Source organism: Triplophysa rosa, linkage group LG2 (assembly GCF_024868665.1).
Source record: "Triplophysa rosa linkage group LG2, Trosa_1v2, whole genome shotgun sequence".
NCBI classification, from domain to species: Eukaryota; Metazoa; Chordata; class Actinopteri; order Cypriniformes; family Nemacheilidae; genus Triplophysa; species Triplophysa rosa.
In genome coordinates this window covers 9,520,345-9,543,526 of record NC_079891.1, presented here as the reverse complement: position 1 = coordinate 9,543,526, position 23,182 = coordinate 9,520,345, and the positions used below count along the sequence as shown (strand labels likewise).

The 23,182-nt window shown below is 42.6% G+C and overlaps 1 protein-coding gene across 1 annotated transcript in view; it reads right to left on the bottom strand.

Moving 5' to 3' along the window:
- Window positions 1-23,182, bottom strand: part of ank1a (ankyrin 1, erythrocytic a) — a 371,228-nt gene that overhangs the window by 38,751 nt on the left and 309,295 nt on the right. The window contains exon 41 of the mRNA XM_057351699.1: window positions 4,401-4,484. Within this exon, the coding sequence (XP_057207682.1) occupies window positions 4,401-4,484 (84 nt within the window). The remainder of the gene's footprint in view (window positions 1-4,400; window positions 4,485-23,182) is intronic.

Below are 23,182 nucleotides of genomic sequence, written 5' to 3'. Positions count from 1 at the left end.
GTCGAGGACTCCATGCGCCCCAGGAGCCTCTGAAAATATTTCAGCGGGACCGTTGGAGTGCGCCTGACACATTTCAGACAGTTCAGCACCGACTGCGTCTAGTTCCATAATGAGATAAGAGGATCTCTTCGCTGGGGAGAGCTTGCTCTTTTCTCGGTTGACCCGTAGGCCCAGACGGTCTAGGTGCCGGAGCACGAGGTCCCTGTGTGTACACAACATATCTCGCGTGTGTGCCAAGATAAGCCAGTCGTCGAGATAGTTGAGTATCCACACGCCTTGCTCCCTGAGGGGCGCTAAGGCAGCCTCTACGAGTTGGGTAAAAACCCGAAGAGACAGGGCCAGACCAAAGGGCAGGACCTTGTAATGATACGCTCTTTCCTCGAACGCGAACCGCAGGAACGGTCGGTGTCGATGGAGACGTGAAAGTACGCGTCCTTCAGGTCGATTGCCACGAACCAATCTTGGTGATGAACAGAGCCAAAGATGCGCCTCTGCGTCAGCATCCTGAACAGCAGCTTGTGTAGGTGCTTGTTCAGGAGGCACAGATGCAGATGGGGTGCAGCCACCCACCTTTTTTGGGCACTGTGAAGTACGGGCTGTAAAACTCGGAAGACATCTCGGTTAGAAGGACGGGTTCGATCGCACCTTTCGCCAGAAGGGCGGCAACCTCGTCCCGAAGCACAGGAGCAATCTCCCCTCGAACCGAGGTGTGGAGAATGCCCCGAAACTTGGACAGGCGCCTGGCGAACTGGATCACATAACCGACACGGATCGTCCTCTCTAGCCAGCGTGACGGGCTGGTGCACTCTTGCCAAGCGCCCAAGATCCGTGACAGTGGAACCAGAGGGACGATCTGCTTCACCATGCCGTGGAAGGCTGGTTCGGTGACTGACAGAGCGGTCATCTCGCACGGGGCGGAACCCCGGGGAGTTTGACGGCTCTGCTGACTTACCTGCCTGGTGTTACCACCGGCCAACGCAACGTCAAGTGGAGATTGCGGAAGGCAGCGAGAAGTTGTGTCACCCAGCGCACCGTCGTATCGAGAGTGCTGCGGGGACGCCCGAAGAGAGAGAAGTTCTTTCGAAAGAGAGTGGGATGGTCCGCGAGCCGAAACTGGCGGAGTGACATCCGTGGGAATCCTCAATCACCCCCGCCGTCGCCGAAGTGGTCGACCTCGCCGAAGCGGCAGTCATCTTCGCTCAGGAAGCAGACGGGGTTGCGGCTACATTCCGAAGAACGTAGCCGACCGTGACCGCAACACCTTAATCGACGAGCCCTGCAACTGCATGTTGGACCCCCAACATGCAATACAGGTGTTGTGCTCGTCGGCCTCAGGGATGAGTCTGTCATACCCAAGAACACAGCTGCGAGACCTGCCCGAAGACAGCTCAGACTGTGAGAGGAAATTTGCTCTTTTAGAAATATCTGCGGCTTGCTGCCGAGACGCCCAGGGGAAATCTGCTACCAAGAGGGAGAAATCCGCTGCTTCGCTTCATAAATCCAGCAGTCTGGAAGAAACTCGAAGAGATGGAGCACTTGACATGTACATCATGCAGGTTCCGAAAAACAAAGGATGAGTGAATGGCCGCCGCCACCTCCCTTTTATACCCGTATGCACGGGGCGGGGACTGGCTTGCATGTGCCATTCACCAAAGCCCATTGGCGTTTTAAATTCCTCTCGGAGATGATAGGTTCTCAAGATTAAACCCCAGTCTGTCTCTCAACACAACATCGAGAGACCGACTGAAGGGGAATGTGTTTTCTCAAGAAGCCACATTTCGATCCCCTTTTCTCTAGTACTGAACCATATAGGGCCTTCAAAATGTACTTCCTAAAAGACAAGTTGGTCAAGTACAAGAATCTAAAAGGACAATCAGGTCTCTAACTATTCATGAGTAACAGGCATACACAAAATAACACACAAAGTGCTTTTTTCTTTATTTTTGAACTGTCACCATTGGCATAAAATGCAACAAGGATTGCTAAAATTAACAGATTTTACTAACAGGTATACCAATACCTGTGTAAAAATAAAATAATGATGCTGGAATGTTTCGCATGTCATTTTTTTTACCCCCACTAATATGGCTCCAAATTGCAGGTTAAACACTTTACCTCCCTCTACACATTAGTGTACTCAGTTACTATTCATCGGTGACATTTAATATTTTGGCTTTCATCACTACTGACGTTGGTCTTGCTTCTGTAAAAACATAAAACAAATACAAAATGTAAGCCAGGAAAATAATCAAAATTTGGTTGATTTGACAAGGAACAACAAAACGGTTTTAATTGTATTATTTATAATGTTGTGATATACACTTTACCCCTTTAAAACACAATTATAATCATTATTAACCTTTAATGGTCATGCAAGTGCAGAGCTGGGTATCACTTAAAAATGTTCAATACCAATACTGATACCTTGACTTCGATACCGGTTCCTCAACGATCCCTTTTTTTCTATACCATTTTTTCCTTTCAATAAAGCATAAAGGAACAAAATGTAACCAACACAAAAAATTAGTGTAAATAGTTTTGATAAAGTTCAAACAGTGAGAAATGGACAATTTCTAGTCATTATGTGAGTCTCACTGCTTGAAATCTTAAAATCACTTGAAATCTTTAAATCACTCAGCAAGTCTGCTGGTTCAGGAGACAAATAAGAACGCTTCTGACTGATAATGTTTCCAGCAGTAGAAAATGTAAGCTCTGAGGGTGTGGATGGTGCTGGAACATCAGACAGCTTAACAAATACACATGCATGTACCAATACAAGTCATGTGTGTTTGTTTTCTAAACATTATTCTTAGTTACTTGTTGGTGCCACAGTTACAGTGCTGCTATTTTTAGCATTTTAGCAACGATGTAGCTAACTATTTATAGCCATACACCCAAACAGTTACGTAGGTCCCAGTTCATATGACTCGATCACAGGGCACAGAAACGTTAACTTAAGTTAAGAAACAATAACTTAACTAGTACACATGCATGGACCAATGTAAAAATATGATTTTGTTTGCTAAAAGTTATCCTCACCTGTCGACGTCCCAGTCATAGTGCTGTTGCCTTCATCGTGTGGTTGGCATGTTGAAGAACGCTGTGTGGCAGGAGGTGTGACAGAGAGGATTACCGGCTCAGTTGCAGTGCTTCATCAGATTTGTCGTGTTGCCCGTTTTGGCAGCAATTATCTTGCCGCAAATACTTCATTGTGTGCTACTGGTATCGAAATTTGGTATGGAACAACAAGACATTTTTTTGATACTCGATGGTATCGAGGCAATTCGGTCGGTGCCTAAAGTATCAAACTCAATACCCAGCCCTAGCAAGTGGTAAACAGTGATTTTAGCAGACTTTAAAGCAAGTTAGTAATAAAGGCACAATATGTATTTTTTCGATGCTAAAGGTTGCAAAACAATAAAGCATAGGTTAATGATGCTGTGAAGGGGCATGGAATACTGGAAGTTGTTGTCTTTACCTCCACTGAGGTATCAATGTAATGAAATGAAGTATTATAACCAGGTAGGTGGTTATGCATGTGGCGCTGTGCAGATCAATCAGCGTATCACATTAAAGTCTTGTGAGACCGTACTGCTTCGAAATCGCTTTCACAATACTTAGACATTCACAGATTGATCTGAAAAGTCCTGCATGAAGTCGAAGATTTGTAGGTATGACCTATGATCAGTAAAAGCGGATGGTTCATACAAAGAAGAGGGATATTACACTGGTTAAAAGTTTGAGTTTATCTGGATTAAAACGTTTAGGATAATGTATGTACACATGTAAACAAAATATATAATACTGTGCCATTAAAGTTAGTTGGTATTATTAGTAAGTTGATAAATGGTTAAGGGTAATACTTTACAATAAGGTTTTATTTGAGCTAATACGAGCTAACAATTAACAATATGGGTTTTATTTATTATTCTTGTGTAATGTTAATGCCAGTATAGTTCTTCATGTTAGTTCATTGTGCATTACCTAATCTAATATTTGACTTAAAAATGTATTAGAACATTTTTAAATTAGCATAAACTAAGATGAATAATTAATGAGGGAATATTGATCTGCATGTTAGTTAATTCATGGTAACAAATACAAATATCTTAGTGTAAAATGTTACCATGTTATGTCAAATAAACACATTTTTTTTACAGGTAAGTATATTTATAGTTTACTGCTCATTTACAGGAGAGGAACACTTATGGTAAATTATGTCTAAACCTCAGCAGATCACTAGGTTTTGGAACAGACTCCATTCCAAATTTCGTAAAGCATGTTTCATGAATCACATTTATTTGCTAATCTAAAACAAAATTACTTAAACATATTCTTGTGGGCCTCTAAAATGGACTTTACATGCTAATGAGTGGGAGATGGATTATGTGATAGCTGACCTTTTTGGTGACAATGTTGCCATGCTCGTCTGTAAACTGCTCCTCGCTTACTTTATCTCCTGCGAGATCTTCTGCCTTCTCACCCTGGGTGAAATATGACAAAAGCAAGCTTAATGAGAGACACAGTCCATTATGTACCCCGCATCTATAAATGAAGAAAGAAAATGATAGAAAAAAAAAATATATGCCTGTGTATCTAAAGTATGAAGAGTAGAAGTACTTCAGATTTAATAAATAAATTAGTAATAAATACTTTGCAAAAAAAGCTACATTTACATCCATCAATTTCCAACTGTAATTACAAATGCATATTTCAATATTTTTACAGGACAATGTCACTTCAACCATCCTCCAAACCAATATATTCGAAACTCCACACATTATAAAGCAGACATCACTACTGCCACTATTGACATTTCTTTATATTTTAGTTGTAGTGGTAATTACCAAATTATAATTTTTTCTACTTGAGCTTTTTGTCAAAATTGTTTCTATTGTTTTCCCCTCTTTGTACCTTCAGAATAACCCTGCGCCGCACCACACGTGTAGTAACATTTTCCTCTTCATCAGCTACCCCTTCATCCTCACCAAGTTCACGATCCAGTTGAGTGTGAATGTAAGCAAGTACAGATCGGACAGAGTTGCTGGCGATATGCAGGACATTTTGACAGCTGATCACCAAAAAGGCTAACAGCACAAAGCTGAAAAGCAACTCCGTCACTACTGCCCACATAGTGTGGTGATTGTGTGTAACGAGTGCAAAAAGATACACACTGTACAAAAAAAAAAACTCAGGTTCAGAAATTTGAGGATGTTATCTACCCCTGCTTGCAATCCACTCTTCCACAGCTTTCATTTGAAGAAAGCAGGTGATTTTTAACCAAAGCCAAATCCTTTTGCTCTCATTTCTTCCCTCTTTTAGCTGTGTTGCGAATGTAGACAGTACTCTCTTTCTCTGACCTCCTTCCAAATTTATCTACCTTATGCAAGTGTCAAGTTGCACATGTGATCTGTATGCTTTAAATACCAGCAATGTTAGGACTACACTATTATTCGGACTCTGAGTTTGTTAGTGCTCACATGCAGCTGACAAAATGTTACAACATTATCAAACAAGTATCTTCATGAGATAACATGTAATATTAGAGACTTTCACTGAGAAGAAAAGTTTCCATCAGCTATTGACACAATGGATCCTCTATGGGCTGCAGTATTTTTGTTTCACATTTCTCACATCAATGTCATTTTTAAAATCTTTATAGCAGTAGTAATAATAACAAGTCTAAGGATGTGTCATGTATCCAGGTGTATTTCTGTCAACAATTGTTTGTGTATTTTTACAAACTAAGACAAAAATGTTGTTGATTAACTCATATTTACTGTAATGTGAAATATTTATTTATTTTTTGCATTCCAGTGAGAATTAGATAAAGTGATGCGTTTAATTTTAAACATTATAAAATTATAAACAATGATCTTGCTTTCATTCCTTTCTTCACAATCCATGTGCACCCCTGCCACACACTTGTTATTGCAGCAGCTGTTTCGATGACTCAATCTATATATGGAAACCATAAGGTTGTGTCCATCTAGGGCAGGGGTGTCCAAAATGCAGCCCACTGGCCAGTCACAGCCAGGCAGTGCATTCCAAATGGGATATATCGCTCTCCGAAGGGCACTTTGCAGTGAAACCAATCATGGCGCCATATTGAAGGGTTGTTCCATACCGAAGTTGTCATAACTGGCAATTTTAAATGTCCCTTCGGAATGAAGGATTTCAAAGGGTACAACTGATGAACACTTCGCGCTCACCCATGATTCTTCGCACAGATTCTTTGCGTGGCGATGGCGCCTCCTTATACGCACGGATGATAACGCAGAAGGGCACTTCAAGTTGTTGGTCCCCTACACCCTTTAACCCTTTGAAGCTCTCACTCCAGAGGGTAAACCATTGCCTAAGGGCAGTCTCCCCTACAAGGAAACTTTACTAACATTTTAACTGTAATCACTTCAGGCCTATAGGTTATGTATTTGCTGATTTGCATTTGCTGATGCTGTGTCATGAGAGTAAACAGGAAGTGGCCAGTATAAGACAGGCCGTAAGGCAAACCAATCTCTCTTTCTCACCAAACACAATTACATGAATTTCAGAATTGTCTTTGTGAATTTACCACTCCAGCATAACTTAAAGGGCTTTGGACACTCATTTGATTATACAGTATATACCAGAGGTTCTCAAAGTCAATTGTCAATAGCTAGGGGGTTTGTAACATGATTTGTGACCCATGCTAGCATAACAATTCAGCACTATTTTCAAGTGTTCAAAGTTTTTTTTTTATAAAGTGGTGCTGTATCCATAACTTTAGTATTAAAGCTCAGTATACTATAGATCAAATAATGATGTTGCACAACATTAGTGCTTAGCTATAATGCACATTTCTATTTAATTCACTTGGCATAATCTTACATTCGATATATTTAATAGTAAATAAAATTAAATGGAAAATCATTGTTGAATATTATAATTCATTTGGGGAAACTAAATTTATGAATTGTCAAGGTGGTGTAACCACCATTTAAGAAGCAATTTTGTTAACCTTGTGCAAGAAGACTGGGATATGATGGGAAATTAAATCACAGAGAAGAACCCCTGGTGACACTAACTGCTGCATGCAAAGGTTAGTAAATCTTTTTAAAATGTGAGATAATTTAACATTTTTAGGGTATGGTCAGGTATTCTTAGGTATACATGTCAAATGGTATGACCCCAGGAATACATAGTTCATCATTATTATAGACATGCATTAACTTAAAATAAGTATAGGCTGGACGTTTTTATTTAGTCCTTCCCAGAAATGTGCTCCATCTGCAGCACATTTTCCAAAAGTTAAGACAATCAACAAAAGTCATTTTCACAAAAGGCTGATATATAAATATATGCAGGCAAATAAAGTGTATGCACTGACAACATGTTTTCACTGAAATACATCCTTAGTCAGACCGAGTGGTAAAACGTTATGGAAATACACAAAGCAAAGCCTGAATCAAACATATTTTTTACTCGAAGACACCACGTGAAGTGATTCAACAAATTGTCTTAAATGTCTTACAATGCACTTATAAATCCTACCTACCGATAAGGGAATGAAAGGTTCAATAGATTATTTGTGCTTAATCAATGGTTAAGTTTTTCCTTCTTCATTTAAAAAAAATCGCACCCACACGAAAACGCAAAAACACGATATAAAGCGCTGTCAAAAGCATACCAAACAAACATGTGGCGATATCTCTAACCATAAAGTGTTGGCCGTGTCGGCCAATCAGAAGCCTGGAATATGCCGTCAAACAAAGGAGATAGCGGCACGCATTCTAACGTCATACGCCAAATCTCCTTTCTAAAAATCTTATGACAGGGTTTACGTGTGATTCATCAAACATTCGTATGCGCCAATCTTGTCGTACGAATGATCATGATAAATGTCGTAATTTACATATCACTCCCCTATAAATTCAGGGTGTAGATGCCTCGCCCCTAGATTTTGTGACATGGTGAAATGCAATCCGGCCAAAAAGAGGAACTTTTGACCGCAAATATTTTATTTATTATTAGTGTTTCACTATTATTTTTACACTGTAAAAAAAGTATTGTTGTTGCTTTAAATTACTTGCATTTAAATTTAAACAAAATTAATCTGACTTTAGTCTTGAAAAACTTTGTTTAATTTTTATTAATGTGTTAATGTAAAAATAAATGTAGATATAAATTACTGATCATTTTTACGGCGCAATTCTAGAATAATATTTATATGTAAATGCTTTTATGCAGTTTTCTTCATTTAGGGGAAGAAAAAAATGGTCTGAGGTGGAGGAGAGAGATGCATGTTTCTAAACAGGATAAAGGTTTAAAATCTGTTTAAAATAATGCTGCTAATTTTGCATTTCATGCTGCTTAAATCAAGCACACACAGTTTTATGTTTGCTTCATTTATTTTTTCTATTTCAGATCTGTCAGAGGCAGGACCAGCGGTCTTCAGGCCCCACACACCGGCTTGGAACCTGCTACACAAAGCCAGGCAACCATTGCACAAATAAAAAAAACATCAAAGCATGCGTGTTTACTGTTTTCTATAAAATGCATATTTGTCAAACAAAGAAGCTATCATCTTGCAAATATAGGTAAACTTACCCATTGCTTGTAATTGATTATTTTTTGATTGATGATTGTAGGTTTTTAAATGTTTTACTTTTAATTGTGCATTTTAATTTGGGTAAATTATCTTAGAAGTAGACTAAAACCTAATGAAAGTTTTTTTTACACCAAAGCACCCGTTAAACTTGTAATTTCAAACATTAAATGAGACATATAATTACTTTACTTTAAAATAATTTATTAATGTAATGAAAATAAGAAATCGCTTATGAATCTATTTTTACATTTGTTATACTAAACGAAAAATATCTCAAAACTTGCATACACGAACTGAGACCTGTTGAGAGATTTGATCGTAGCAACCTGATAAATGGCAAGTTTTGCGTGGAAACGACCATACGCCCAGTTTTCGGTCGTACGCTCATTTCATAAATGAGGCCAAAAGACACTACGCACCATTTGACTAGTACGTCAAAAATTAAACCATTTCAAAGGCAGCTATTGTAAATGAAATGAAATTCAATTGTATTTATATAGCGCTTTTCACAATGTGCGTTGTTCTAAAGCCACTTTACATGAGAAAATAAGAAAAACACAAAAAAAGGGTAAAACACAGTGCATGGTGTTCAGTGTTGGGCAAGTTACCTCCAAAATGTAATACATTATATATTACTAGTTACTGTCATTTAAAAGTAATTAGTTATATTCAAATATCACTGTCTTTCAATTGTAATGCATTACACTACTTTCGCGTTACTTTTGAGTTAGTTTGATCAAAATAACCACAAAAGTATGACTACCCTGCTGAACCCCCCCCCCACCCCCACCCACAGATATTCTAATGGTTTCCATTAAAACTCCACTAAAACCATTGGGTTTATTAAATACCTTTTTTTGTAGTGTATTTTGGACATTATTTGAGTATGATTTAATGGTCTGGTCAACAGAACCCAACACATACCAGTAGAAACTTTTGTTTCCATTACCACCAATAAAATTCCAATCATAACCAATAAATCCAGTAAAATTTATGATGGTTTCTATCGCTTTTTCAGCTAATAGCTTTTTTATGCATTCTAAAATGCTTAAATATAGTTGTAACGAGGAAGGCGGGACAAGAGCCGCGAGGGGACGATGCGAGGCCGGTGATGCGAGTGATCATGAGTGTTGCACCGGTCTCGCATCTCTCACGGAGGAGTGGAAGCATAAAAGGACGAGCAACAGGATTGAAGGATGAGAGAGGAACAGGCCAGGACATTATGTTAAGTTTTATTTATGTTTGTGTGGCCGGCAGTTGACCGTGAGGTAGCTGTGTATTACAATAGTTCATTGCTGCTCATTGTACATCCAGTGGAGGGCGATGTGTTAATGCAGAATGATTGTGCTCATCCATGTCACTTTTTTTCTCGGCCATCCAATCACAGCCCAGGAGGGGTGGGACAAATACTGCATCAACAAATCGGCAAATACCTGTAAACTACAACCTTATGTCTGTCTAGAATGCCTAAAACAATGCAGGACTTAATACTTTAGGATTCGAGTGTCAATGTCTGTATCAGGTAATATCCATGGACTACCAGTGGTATTTGTGGTAGTCTACTACAATATTAAAAAATGTTAATTAAACAAACTATCTGCGAAACTAATACTTGTTTGACAATACTTAGGCGGACATTCCTTATCAAGGCAAACAATTTGCATCAATGCGTTGTCGACCGCCGGCAGTCGGCATTTAAATACTCGAGTGAAATATATAGAGCCTCAAATATAAGAGGGACAGAGAAGGCTCATGGCACAATTTAACTAATAATCACTGTCAGAATCGCAAAAGTAGACAAACGGCCATCTGGTGAATTATGGTAGAGGCAGAGCCCACTATAATGCAACCTATACGACAGGGTAAAACGCAGAATCTCTTTCTACTTACTTTCGTTTTGTTTCTATTCTTTTTTTAGAATCCGTTGCATTCATTTCAACCATCGGATTTCAGTAACAGTAGAAAGTATTACAATCATAATATTTTAACCACAGATTCGTTTTTTTCTGGGAATGGAATGTGTTGGTAAATTAAAAAAAATAATTTCAGGGGGAAAAATGTATAATATTACCCAAATTTTATTAGTAATGCGTTATATTACTGCGTTACATCAAAAACTAATATATTACTGTAATATTGTTACTTTTGTAATGCGTTACTCCCAACACTGGTGGTGTTTATAGAACAAACAAGGTCATTCTAGTAAATAATATATAATAAATGCAGTCTCTGGTGGTTTATTTAGCATATTATGCATTAAGTGAATGCTTGGCTGAAAAGATGTATCTTTAATCTAGATTTAAATTTTGAGAGTGTGTCTGACTTTCGAATAGTATCGGGAAGGGTATTCCAGAGTTTAGGTGCTACGTAAGAGAAATCTCTTCCCCCTTTGGTGGATTTAGTTTTTCTAGGTGTTATCAAAAGTCCGGAGTTTTGAGATCTTAGAGAGCGTGATGGGTTGTAGTGTGGTAGAAGCTCTGTTATGTAGGTAGTGGCTAAACTGTTTAAGGTTTTATAGTAATTAAAAGAACTTTAAAGTCAATAGGACACTTAATGGGTAGCCAGTGAAGGGATGATAACATTGGGGTTATGTTATCGTATTTTCTGGACCTGGTTAGAACTCCACCCCATTTGTGGAGTGGGTGCTGGAGAAAAATTGACGTTTTTTTCTTAAACGTTGTCAGTCTGTTTTAGTGGATGTGTTTGCCAATTTTGAAGTTCAGCTTCTTCATCTTGACTGGAATGGTCCTGTTTTATTAGTGGCGATCTACTGTCATCCTCACTCAGTAAAGGACTTTATAGTGTCACAGAACCACTTGCGGAGAGGATATAAATGAACAATGAGTTTATTCATACACATGTAAGTAAAACAGGTAAGTAAATATGTCAAAGACTGAGATGGAATGAGTACAGGTAATGTCCTTGTGGTTGTAGGTGATCGTGGATGACAGGCTGAACTTCCGGGGGTGATGTGATGACGTAACTTGCGTGACTGACGTGACCAACAGGAAGATAAGGGAGACTTTGAAGAATAGATAAGATTCACAGACTTAACTCTGATGGCTTGGAAGACTCGGTAAGTAGTTGAGGTATTCTGTTCACAAGTGAGACCAGACAAAGACTGAGTGCAGATGTGAGTGTTTTATCCTGTGGCTGATGATGTTGGTGATGAGCTGCAGGTGCGGGTGATTAGTACTCTGGTGACTGTGAGAGGAATGAGGGAGTGAGGTGAGAGCCTGTCGATTCCATGACATATAGGGCAATTTACAGAATTAATCGACAATATTGTCACAAAGCATGACTGCTTTTTATTAGTCTCTCGACACTGTGTCGAACCGACAGATGGGGTTCCTATACGAAACGCCACTGAGCTTCGCCATATCACGACCTCAAGCGGCGCGACCCTGACCGGCCTAGGCGAGTCATGAGTGCACTGCCGCGAATCATGATCTTCCAGTGAAATAAGTAAGGCAGCACTTGAATAAGGGCGAGGGCTCTTACCAACGGTCGTCACAGGCAGAGGCCTTCCTACGCTAGATACGAGATGGCCTGGCACCGTGAGGGACACTGGGGAGCGCAGGAACCTCGAGAGAGAAGCATGCGCTACGGAGGCCACATCCTATCGACTGTAGGTGACATGTGGAAATTACACACGGTCTCGCCAATGGGGAGAACTCATGGGAGAATGGTGCACGACCCCAACCGGGGTGCGCTGAACAGTGGAGTCCACCGTGGGGAGGTCACAGGTTCACCAGCGGGGAGGAATAGATCAGACGGGACAACCCAATGGGGGAGTCACTACGTTTGGAGCATCAGCATAAGTAAAGAGGGGTTCACCTCGAGAGGGAAACTCGCCTCTACCGAGCTTTGGTATAGGAGCCTCTCCGCTTGGCTCGTAACTAGAAGAGATGCTTAGTGATGGATGGAATGCCTGTACTTCACCCAGTGGGGAAAGTAGGGAGGCAGAAGAGTGCACTAACTCACCTAAAGAGGGGAGAAGGCGCTTTAGGATGAGTACGCCACGCCGGTCGCTGGTCCTACCTGTTGGTATCCAGCAAGACACGCTTGGAAACTGGTTCCATGCGAAGGTTGTAGAACCTCGCAAAGGTAGTGGGCGTAGCCCAACCCGCAGCTCTGCCAGAGAGGTGCCCTGTGTGGGAGATCCTGAGACCGGTATGCCAAAGTGATCGCGTCCACGATCCAGTGCACCAGTCTCTGTTTGGAGACAGCCCTCCCTTTTTGCAGTCCTCCGAAACAAACAAAGAGCTGCTCAGAGCTTCTGAAGCTCTGCGTGTGGTACAAGAAAAAGCGCAGGGTGCATACTAGACACAACACAGCAGGGCTTGGGTCTTCCTCCCTAACGGGGAGCGCCTGCAAGTTCACCACCTGGTCCCGGAAGGGAGTGGTGGGAACTTTGGGCACGTAGCCTGGCCGGGGTCTCAACACAGCGTGGGAGTCACCCAGTCCAAACTCAGAGAGTGCCTGTAGAGCCCCTACCCAATTGATAGAGGCGAGCGCCACTAGGAGAGCCGTCTTCATTGTGAGATGAGGTAGAGCGGCCTCTCCTAAGGGCTCAAACGGAGCCCTAACAAAGTCCGCAAGGACCACATTAGAGTCCCAAGAGGGTACAGAGCGTAGTTGGGGTGAATTTAACCTCCTCGCGCTCCTGAGGAATCTGATGACCAGGTCGTGCTGTCCCAGACACTTACCTGCAACCCTATCATGATGTGCAGCAATGGTGGCAACATACACTTTAAGGGTGGATGGCGAGAGATTGCTCTCTAGCCTCTCTTGAAGAAAGGACAGCACGACACTGATCGCACAACTCTGTGGGTCTTCCCGGTGGGAAGCACACCAGGAGGAGAAGAGGCGCCACTTGTAGGCATAGAGGTGCCTAGTGGCAGGAGCCCTGACCTGAGTGATGGTCTCCCTTACTCCTGGGGGCAGGTCACTCAGGATCTCCTACTCCCGTCCAGGAGCCAGACACGGAGTCTCCAGACATCTGGTCTCGGGTGCCAGACCATGCCCTTCCCCTGAGAAAGCAGGTCCTTCGTCAGGGGAATTGGCCAGGGGGGAGTTGTCATCAGAAGCGTCAGCTCCGCGAACCAAGTCTGGTTGGGCCAATAGGGCGCAACTAGCAGTAATTGATGCTCCTCTTCCCTGACCTTGCACAGCACCTGTGCAAGGAGGCTCACTGGGGGAAGGTGTACTTCCGCTTGTCTCGTGGCCAGCTGTGTGCTAAGGCATCCGTGCGGAGGGGGCACCAAAGTGGGCAATGTGCGGTGTCCAGGGAGGGTGGAGTCGCCCCTCTCCGCAGAGCGTAACCTGCCAAGAGAGCTCGTCGGCTGTCCGGTTGAGGTCGCCCGGGATATGAATGGCTCGCAGAGATGTCACTCTCTGCTGACTCCAGAGGAGGAGGCGTCGGGTGAGTTAGGACATCTGCCGTGACCGTATGCCACCCTGGTGGTTGATGTAGGCCACAGCAGCTGTGTTGTCCATGCGGAGCAGCACATGCTTGCCCTGAACGAGGGGTAGGAACCTCTTCAGGGCAAGCCAAGCAGCCAGCAACTCTAGGCAGTTGATATGCAACTGCAGGCAGGGGCCCGTCCACTGCCCCGACACTGCATGCCCATTGCACACCGCACCCCAGCCGAGCAGGGAGGTGTCTGTCGTCTCTAATGATGTGCCTCGAAACCTGCCCGAGTGGATGGAAATCCGCATCGTGCCGGTGTGCCACGCTCTACAAGGAACCCGACTCTGAAGCCAATGCTGAAGCGGTCTCATATGCATCAACCCAAGCGGCACCACTGCCGCTGAGGATGCCCCAGGAGCCTCTAAAAAGTTTTCAGGGGGACCGCTGTTGTGCGCTGGTGAGTCCAGTTCCATACTGAGATAAGAGATGCTCTGCGCGGGGGAGAGCGTGTTCTTGTCCCAGTTGACCTGAAGGCCCGATCGGTCGAGGTGCCGGAGCACCAGGTCCCTGTGTGTACACAACAGATCTCGCAAGTGTGCCAAGATAAGCCAGTCGTTGAGATAGTTGAGGATACGCACGCCCTGTTCCCTGAGGGGAGCCAGGGCAGCCTCCGCGATCTTGGTGACGACACGGGGAGACAGGGCCATACCGAAGGGCAAGATTCTGTACTGATATGCCTGGCCCTCGAACGCAAACTGCAGAAATGGTCAGTGACGAGGGAGAATCGAAACATGAAATTAAGCGTCCTTCAGGACGATAGCCACGAACCAATCCTGATGTCAGGATGCACCTCTGCGTCAGCATTCTGAACAAAAGCCTGTGAAGAGCTTTGTTCAGAGAGCGCAGATCTAGGATAGGGTGCAGCCCCCCACCTTTCTTGGGGACGATGAAGTAGGGGCTGTAAAACCCAGAGGACATCTCGGCCTGAGGGACGGGCTCGATTGCACCTTTCACCAGAAGGGTGGCAACCTCGGCTCGAATTACGGGAGCATTCTCGCCTCAAACTGAGGTGAAGAGAATGCCTCGAAACCTAAGCGGGCGCCTGGTGAACTGGATCGCGTAGCCGAGACGGATCGTCCTCACTAGCCACCTGGATGAGCTGGGGAGCTGTAACAAGTCCCCGAGACACCGCGACAGAGGAACTAGGGGAGCGATCTACAACATCGTCCTCGTAGGGGGAGGTTCTGTGGCCGGCCAAGGCGAGCGGTCTGCAAATTTACCTGCCTGAATGCCTGTCATGCTGTGATGCCCAGGGAGAAAGGAAGCTCTTTTACTGAGAAATTGGGCACCAGGCACTGAGAAGGCTGCTGGGAAGCAGACGCCGACCAGGACCTAGACGACCTACAGGTGGCCTGGTCGTGGCGGGGCAGAATGTGTTTAATTGCCTCCGTCTGCTTCTTCACCGACGAGAACTGTTGAGAAAAGTCCTTGACGGTGCCACCAAACAGCCCTCCTTGCGAGATGGGCATGTCAAGAAAGCAAACAAGGTTCAGCCATAGGTGTCTTTCCTAGACCACCAGAGTGGACATCGTCTGACCCAGCATGCGCGCCGTCACCTTAGTTGCCCGGAGAGCGAAATCAATGGCAGTGCACAGTTCCTGCATAACCGCTGGGTCGCGACTTCTCTCGTCCATCTTCTTCAATGCCTTAGCCTGATGGACCGCCAGGATGGCCATTGCATTAAGAGTGGAAGCTGCTTGACCCGCGGCAGTGTAAGCTTTCGACACCAGTTGGGAAGAAAACTTACACGCCTTGGAAGGGAGCCTTGGTCGGTCCCGCCAGGTGGCAGCTGTCTGCGGGCACAGGTGCACCACGACTGCACGCTCTGCCTGGGGTATATCGATGTATCCCTTAGCAGCTCCCGAGTCGAGGGAAGTCAGGGCGACTGAGCTCATCTGACATGCATGCGCCGAAAATGGGGCCTGCCACGTCTTCGTAAGCTCCTCATGCACCTCCGGGAAGAATGGCACTGGAGTGGGACGCAGCTTCACACCACGCTTCGAATCCAGATACCACGAGTCAACCCGCGAGCGTTGGGGGGAAGGAGGTGCATTGCAGCCCAATACTCGCGGCGGCCCGGGCAAGCATGGCCTCATCCTGGGCTTGACCAGCCATAGCAGGGAGCTCCAGGGAGTCCTCTGCATCAGATGTCCGGAAGTCGCCATCCGATGCTATGACGGACACTTTGTCCTCGTCACCATCTCTGCTATGAGACGGTCCACTGCTGCTCATCGGAGTCGGGGCAGGTGAGCATGCTGGGGCATGGATGGTCTGCGGCACTGGCGGCGGATTAAAGTCCATGGGAGTCCCCGAATCACCACCGCCGCGGTGAAGGAAAAAAAACCGGTGTTGTGGCTGCGTCCATGCAGAACACAGCCACATGTGACCGCAACACTCTGATCGACATGTGTTCGCATGGACATGTCAGATCCACGAACGCTGTTGCAGCATGCTTGAGCCCCAAGCATTTGACACAGGTTTTGTGCCCGTCTGTGGCAAACAAAGCAGCCACACCCAAGATTACAGCGGCGAGACATGCCAGTGACACGTGCACGCTGTAGGAAATTCTCAACTCTTTCAGAAAAATTTGCTCTTTTAGACACTTATGGCTTTCCACCGAAACGCTGATCTGTGTCGTATGGTCCAGTAGTACCGAGAGATAAGCGCTTTGCATATAAAGATGCTCAGCAGGTTCCGAAGAACAAAAGGCGAATGAATGGACGCGCCATCGTCCTTTTATACCCGTATGTAAGGGGCGGAGACTGGCGCGTCATACCATTCGCCAATTTCATTGGCCTTTTAAAAAGTACAATCAGAGTGATAGGTTCTCAAGATCAAACCCCATCTGTCGGTTTGACACAACGTCGAGAGACCGACAGAAAGGGAACTGAGATGATTCCTTTCTCATGTGCGAAATCTGGGCATCAACTTTGCTTGCTGTCAAAAATAACATTTTTTAAATGCTAAAACTTTAGAGATGTCTATGCTTTTATTACTTCACGGTTAGATTAATGCAACTAACTATATTTCCGTATTTTAAAATCACAACTTACTTGCCTACAATTGGTCCAAAATGCTTCCGCTATATTTCTTCAATATAGTTGCAAATGTGGCCACATCACCCCTATACTGATGGCCTTCCACTGGCTGCCTATTGAATTTAGAATTGATTTTAAAATGATCTTACTTGTGTATAAATCTTTACATAATAAAGCCCCTAGTTACCTTTCAGAACTGTTGCATTTTTATACTCCCACTAGTAATCTAAGATCCAGCGATCAGAATCTCCTTTTAGTCACTCAGTCCAGACTTTAATGTAGAGGGGATAAAGCTTTTTTGTGGTATATTTGACAGCCTAAGTGATGTGATTTCTGGCGTCTACCGTCCCCTCTGATCTCACGCAGCTCTCCTTCGTTCCCACTGGTCCCCTCCAGCTCTCCTTCACCCTGCTGGTCCCGCCCAGCTCTTCTCCATCCCCACTGGTCTCGCCCAGCTCTTCTCTGTCCCCACTGGTCCCGCCCAGCTCTTCTCCGTCCCCACTGGTCCCGCCCAGCTCTCCTTCATCTCCGCTGGTCCCGCACAGCTCTCCTTTGTCTCTGCTGGTCCCTCACAGCTCTCCTTTGTCTCCGCTGGTCATGCACAGCTCTCCTTCGTCAGTCAGCTCCTCATCTCCTGCATCTAGGAGGTTCCTGCCCAGCCTCCCACTCTCTCTTCCTCTGTCTCCACCTGCCAGTCCATTGGCCATGGTTCCGCTGGCCCCTCTACCAAATTACTAAACATTTTACTACTTTACTACTAGCCCATTCATAATATTATTAACTCGTCAATCAGCCTAGGCCATGACACAGGACCCTTCAAGCTGGCCATCATTAAGCCTCCTAAGAATCCAAACTTGGATCCCAGTGAACTAGGTAATTATAGATCAACTCAAACCACCCCTATCTGTCTAAAATACTAGAAAAAGTAATGTCCACACAGTTGTGTTATTTTTTACAAAATAATGACATACACAGGAAATTGCAGTCTGGCTTTATGTCACAATAGCTCTAGTTGAAATTACAAATGACTTGCTTCTAGCATCAGACCAAGGCTCACTCCTAGTCTTGTTTGATCTTAGCGCCACGTACAATACTTTTAGATCGCTTACAGAATTATATCGGTATTCAGGGACATGCATTACAAAGGTTCAGATCCTACCTATCTGACCAATATAAATGTGTTCATTTAAATGGTAAATCATCAAATCAAAGTCAAATGGCAGTAATATATAGATTACCTCAATGATCTGTTTTAGGGCCTCTGCTATTTTATACATACTGCCTCTTGGTAATATTATTATAAAACATGGTATTCGTTTTCACTGCTATGCGGATCATACTACACCAGATGAAACCTCAAAATGATCAAAACTGTCAGAACTGTCATAAAAAAAACATTAGATGACCAGTAATTTCCTTCTCTTAAAATCCGATAAGACAGCGATATTACTAATCAGACCAAAGACCTGTAAGCAGAATATTACAGAATACAACCTGCAAACACAGTTAAAGACCTTGCCGTTATATTAGACAGCAAACGCTAATTAGTCTCTTTCTGCCCTCCTCCCCTAACTAGATATTACATCAGCTCTAGTCTCAACGCCAGGTGTCATCATCCTGTGAGAGCCTGCGGACTGACAGACCATCCCAGCTTCGGCAATTGAAGTTATAGCTGCACTCAGTTACATTCTGCCTCAATTATTATCCCTGCCCAAACACTCATATGTTGTCAGACCTAAACAGTTTTAAACAAATGTAAATGTAATAAATCACTACAAATATTATCTCCTTGTTAATCAAAAACATTTACTCAGTAACTCGTAATCAAAGTTACTGAGTGCAGCTGTAACACGTCAGAGGAGAACTGGCCCTCTCAGCTGAGTCTGGTTCCTCCCTAGGTTTTTTCTCTATTTATTTATCATTGGAGTTTTGGTTCCTTGCCACTGTGCCATGTTGGCTTGCTCACAGGGATACTGCTGTTATTTAATTAGCTTAAGGTTCTGCAAATTCTATTAACGTTGCTTTTATTAAGATGATCTCTTCTCTGTGGTCTTCTCTATTCTATACACTTAATTTCCCCCCTTTTTGTGCTTTCTTTTTCCTGTAAAGCTGCTTTGAAACAATGCAACATTAAATTGAATTAAATGTTTATGGTGTTTTCTGTGGTCAAGCTGTTGATCTTTACGTTTTATAAGAAATACGTCTGCTTAGAATTATGACTGTGTATTGGCAAGTGCCTCACAATACGATACATATCACAATAGATGGGTCACGATACAATATATTGCTATATATTTCGATATGATACACATTTGTGATATATGGCAATACTTTGAATTTGCCATGCTTGCTTCCACTTACTTTTGGCCGTTGTTTATGACATGATAAAAAAAATGTATTGATAGTAGATCGGGAAAAATATTGTGATAGTTACATTTATCGATATTTTTGCACAGCCCTACTTAGAATGTTAATGGAAATAGAGAATTTTTATTAAAATGTATTAATACAGGAGAAGCAATTAGTCAGCAGAAGACTGCAGTAGTGCGCAAGTCTGCTCAACACGTTGTTCACTTTGTTTTCCCGTTGCCTGGACTATTACCTGGTGTTGTTAAAGATTAATTTTGTATTAAGCTCATTTTTTGCTGCTCGTTATTGTTGCACGTTGTAGTTTTTGCACTTAAAAGCGTGGAGCTAGTAGATCGCTGTTTCAATATGAGGGTCATTCACATCTTTCAGGCTTATGTTTTGCAAATCATGAAGGCGTGTTTAGCTGTATTAGTTCTAATCACATATATTTTAACTGTGACTCTGTGTTGGCGTGGTAGCATCATCCCTTGTGTAAAGACCAATGAGGCAAAAGACCTTCGACTCTATCTGCGCGACTCCACCGAGCAAGGACACCGACAAGGCACTTAAATATAGTACATTCACATCTCCCTCTGCTTTTTACTTTCCTTGCCTACTAACAACATGTGTTTCCAGTATATTCCTGTTTCTGTGTGGGATAGCACATATGTGGCCATTGCGGATGTGAGTCACAATAAAAAAGACCAAGCGATCAGTGTAACTGTTTGTTATTATATTTTATATATTATGTATACAAGTTGGTTACTTTTTCTATTATTTTTGTTATGAAGAAAATAAGTTACATTTATATTTTGTGAATTTGTTTTATTTGGTATAGGACTTTTATTTTGAAATATCGACGGTTGTATTTAATTGCTGATTGTCAGCGAGGTTCTCAGTTCATGTAAGCAAGCCAGTGGCAAACACCAACGTTAAGCGTGTATGCTTCAATGGACATCTCTTTGTGCAAGGGATTTAAACGTGACATCAAGGTGTATTCAAGACAATTTCTTTCATATAGCATGCAGCCAACAAGGTATTTTCGATTTATATTTGCTTTGCTTGTATTTTGTGTTTGAAGTTCTTAAAAGTATGTCTGTTTGTTAATGTATGTTTAAGTTTATATTAAGTTAATGTGGTTTGTATTCATTGTTTAGTTTTCACGGTGATTTGGGGGAAAAGCCATCAAATAAACCAGTAGTACGGAAACCACTTGTGCCAGTCTATGCTTGAAGGGAGTGGCAGTGAAAACTTATCTTGTTCAACGACATGAGTGGGTGACGCAGCAAGTTGCCGACCAAGCGGGATTGGCACGTGTTTGCAACGGGTGGAGTGCATTGTCGAAGGACTAACAGATGAGCACACACACACACAAATACAGACTTAAGAAGATGCACACAACACAAGTACAAGGAATAACAGACTAAATTATTAAGAGCTTAAGTAGTTAAGATATGTCTAAGAAGAAGGTTTATAAAGGTTACCAAATAATTTTCATAGTAAGTTAAGGTTGTGCATTTGCAAAGTGTGTTCGAAGTGTTTATTTTTTGCTCACGTTTAATTCAAGATTGCAATTAATAGATATATATTTAAAGGTTTTATTGAATTTTCTAGATTTCAAAAAGATGTATTGTAAATGCTATTGTTTGTTTGATATCAATCTTTTCAAGGGTGTTTAAAAACAATATTTGATTAGAGGGGTTATTTTGCACATTTAATATCCTATGCAGTATTGTTACTGAAGGTTATTAATCAACATTTCAGTATTCAAGCCTTAAATTGATTGCATTTTAGTGACATTTTACTTTGAGAAAGGGCCAATATTGGTTTAGATGTAATTGATGCATATTTTCTACCCATAAAATTGGGTTAATTTAGTTGCTTAAATGTCAGAGTCAAAGGAGCTCGAAGTGCATGTAAGGGGTGGCATTAAGGATAGTGCGGATTCTCAAGCCCAACCTGAAATAAGTCAACAGGGTGTTGAAGCACAGCAAGAAGATGAACAACAGTCAAGAAGAAGTAAAAGAAAAATAACTCTTACAGAAAAGGGTAGAGAAATGCAATTTGCAAAAATTAAATCACTTCAACAAAGGTTTACTTATATTTACACCAAATGGAAAACGTATGTCAAATCTTCTAAGAGTACATTATCACAACCAACAGAGACTCTATCTGATGTCCTGCTCAATGATATCATTGGTCATGTGGTAGGTCTTTCTGTAGATGTCCAGCGTGTTTATGATGAGCTATGCAAAATTTCAATTCCAGATCAAGAAACACGACGAAGAGTGGATTTGTGTGTGGAGGTTTCTAATTTTATTGTATCCAGAGCCTCAAGTCGATTGCAAGGAGTTACTCCAGAAGGAGAAAAGGAAGACTGGCCAGAAGCAGGCTCTATCTTCGAGTCAAGTATGTTAAGTGAGTCAGGCTCTGTTTCTTCTATTTTGAAAGGTGCCTCCGAGTGTTCAATTAGGTCATCTGTGAAGCGACAAGAGGCTGCTGCGGATGCTGCTGCAAGCCAGGCTGTTCTGGAAGTGTTAGAAGAACAAAATAAAGAACAATTGGAAATTCAGCTCTTAGAAGCTCAAGTTAAAAAGAAGATGGCTGATCAAGAGGCAGCAGCTGCAAAACGTCGTTTAGAGCTAGAAGCTGAAGAGTTGAAACATAGATTAAAGAGAGAGGAAGATGAAGCAAAAATTAAAGCTCAAATGGAAGAAGAACATGGAACTCTACAAAAGACTCTTGAGGAAAAACGGAGAAAAGTACAACATTTGGAAGCAGTGAAATGTCTAAAGGCAGCACGAGCGAGAATGAAGGTGTATGATCAAGAAGAGATCATAGAACAAGGTCAGAAAGACTTCCTGAAAATAGCTCCTGTACCACAAGCTGTGATGACCTCTTCCTCTAATGAAAGTACAGCAGATCTCGTGAAGGTGCTGGTAGGTGCTTTAAGTGCAAATAGAATTCCAGTTCCTGAACCATCAGTATTCAGCAGGGATCCATTGAAGTACAGTGACTGGAAACTTTCTTTCAACATGCTGATTGACCAGAAGAACATTCAAGATAAAGAGAAGATCTACTACCTCCGTAGGTATGTAAGCGGCCAAGTTAAGAAAGCACTTGATGGATATTTCATACTTGGAACTGAATCTGCTTATGCTGCTGCATGGGACATTTTAGAGGAGAGATATTGGAATCCATTCACAATTGCAAAATCATATAGAGATAAGCTCCAAGCATGGACTAAGATGGGCTCTAAAGACAGTTTTGAGCTCAGAGAATTTGTTGATTTTCTTCGTAGTTGTGAGGCTGCCATGGTTCATATCAAGACATTTGAAATCTTGAATGATTGTAATGAGAACAGGAAGATTCTTTCAAAGTTACCTGAATGGTTAGCAGTGAGTTGGAATTGTAAGGTTGTTGAAATAGAAGAGGAGACCAACCAATTTCCCTCCTTTAGCCAGTTTGTCAAGTTTTTGATGAGAGAGGTGAAAATCACCTGCAATCCTGTTACATCCTTACAAGCACTTAAACTAGGTGAGGTTGAAGGTCCAAAAGCGTCAAAGCTTTGGAGCAAAGACCCTAACCACAAGTACCAGTGAAAAACCTGTCATAACACGTATTTTCTGTCAGAAGACTGGACACATTTTGCACAAATGTAGGAAGCTTATGGAAAAATCAATTTCAGACTAAATTAAATTAGTTCAAGCTGAAAAGTTATGTTTTGGTTGTCTT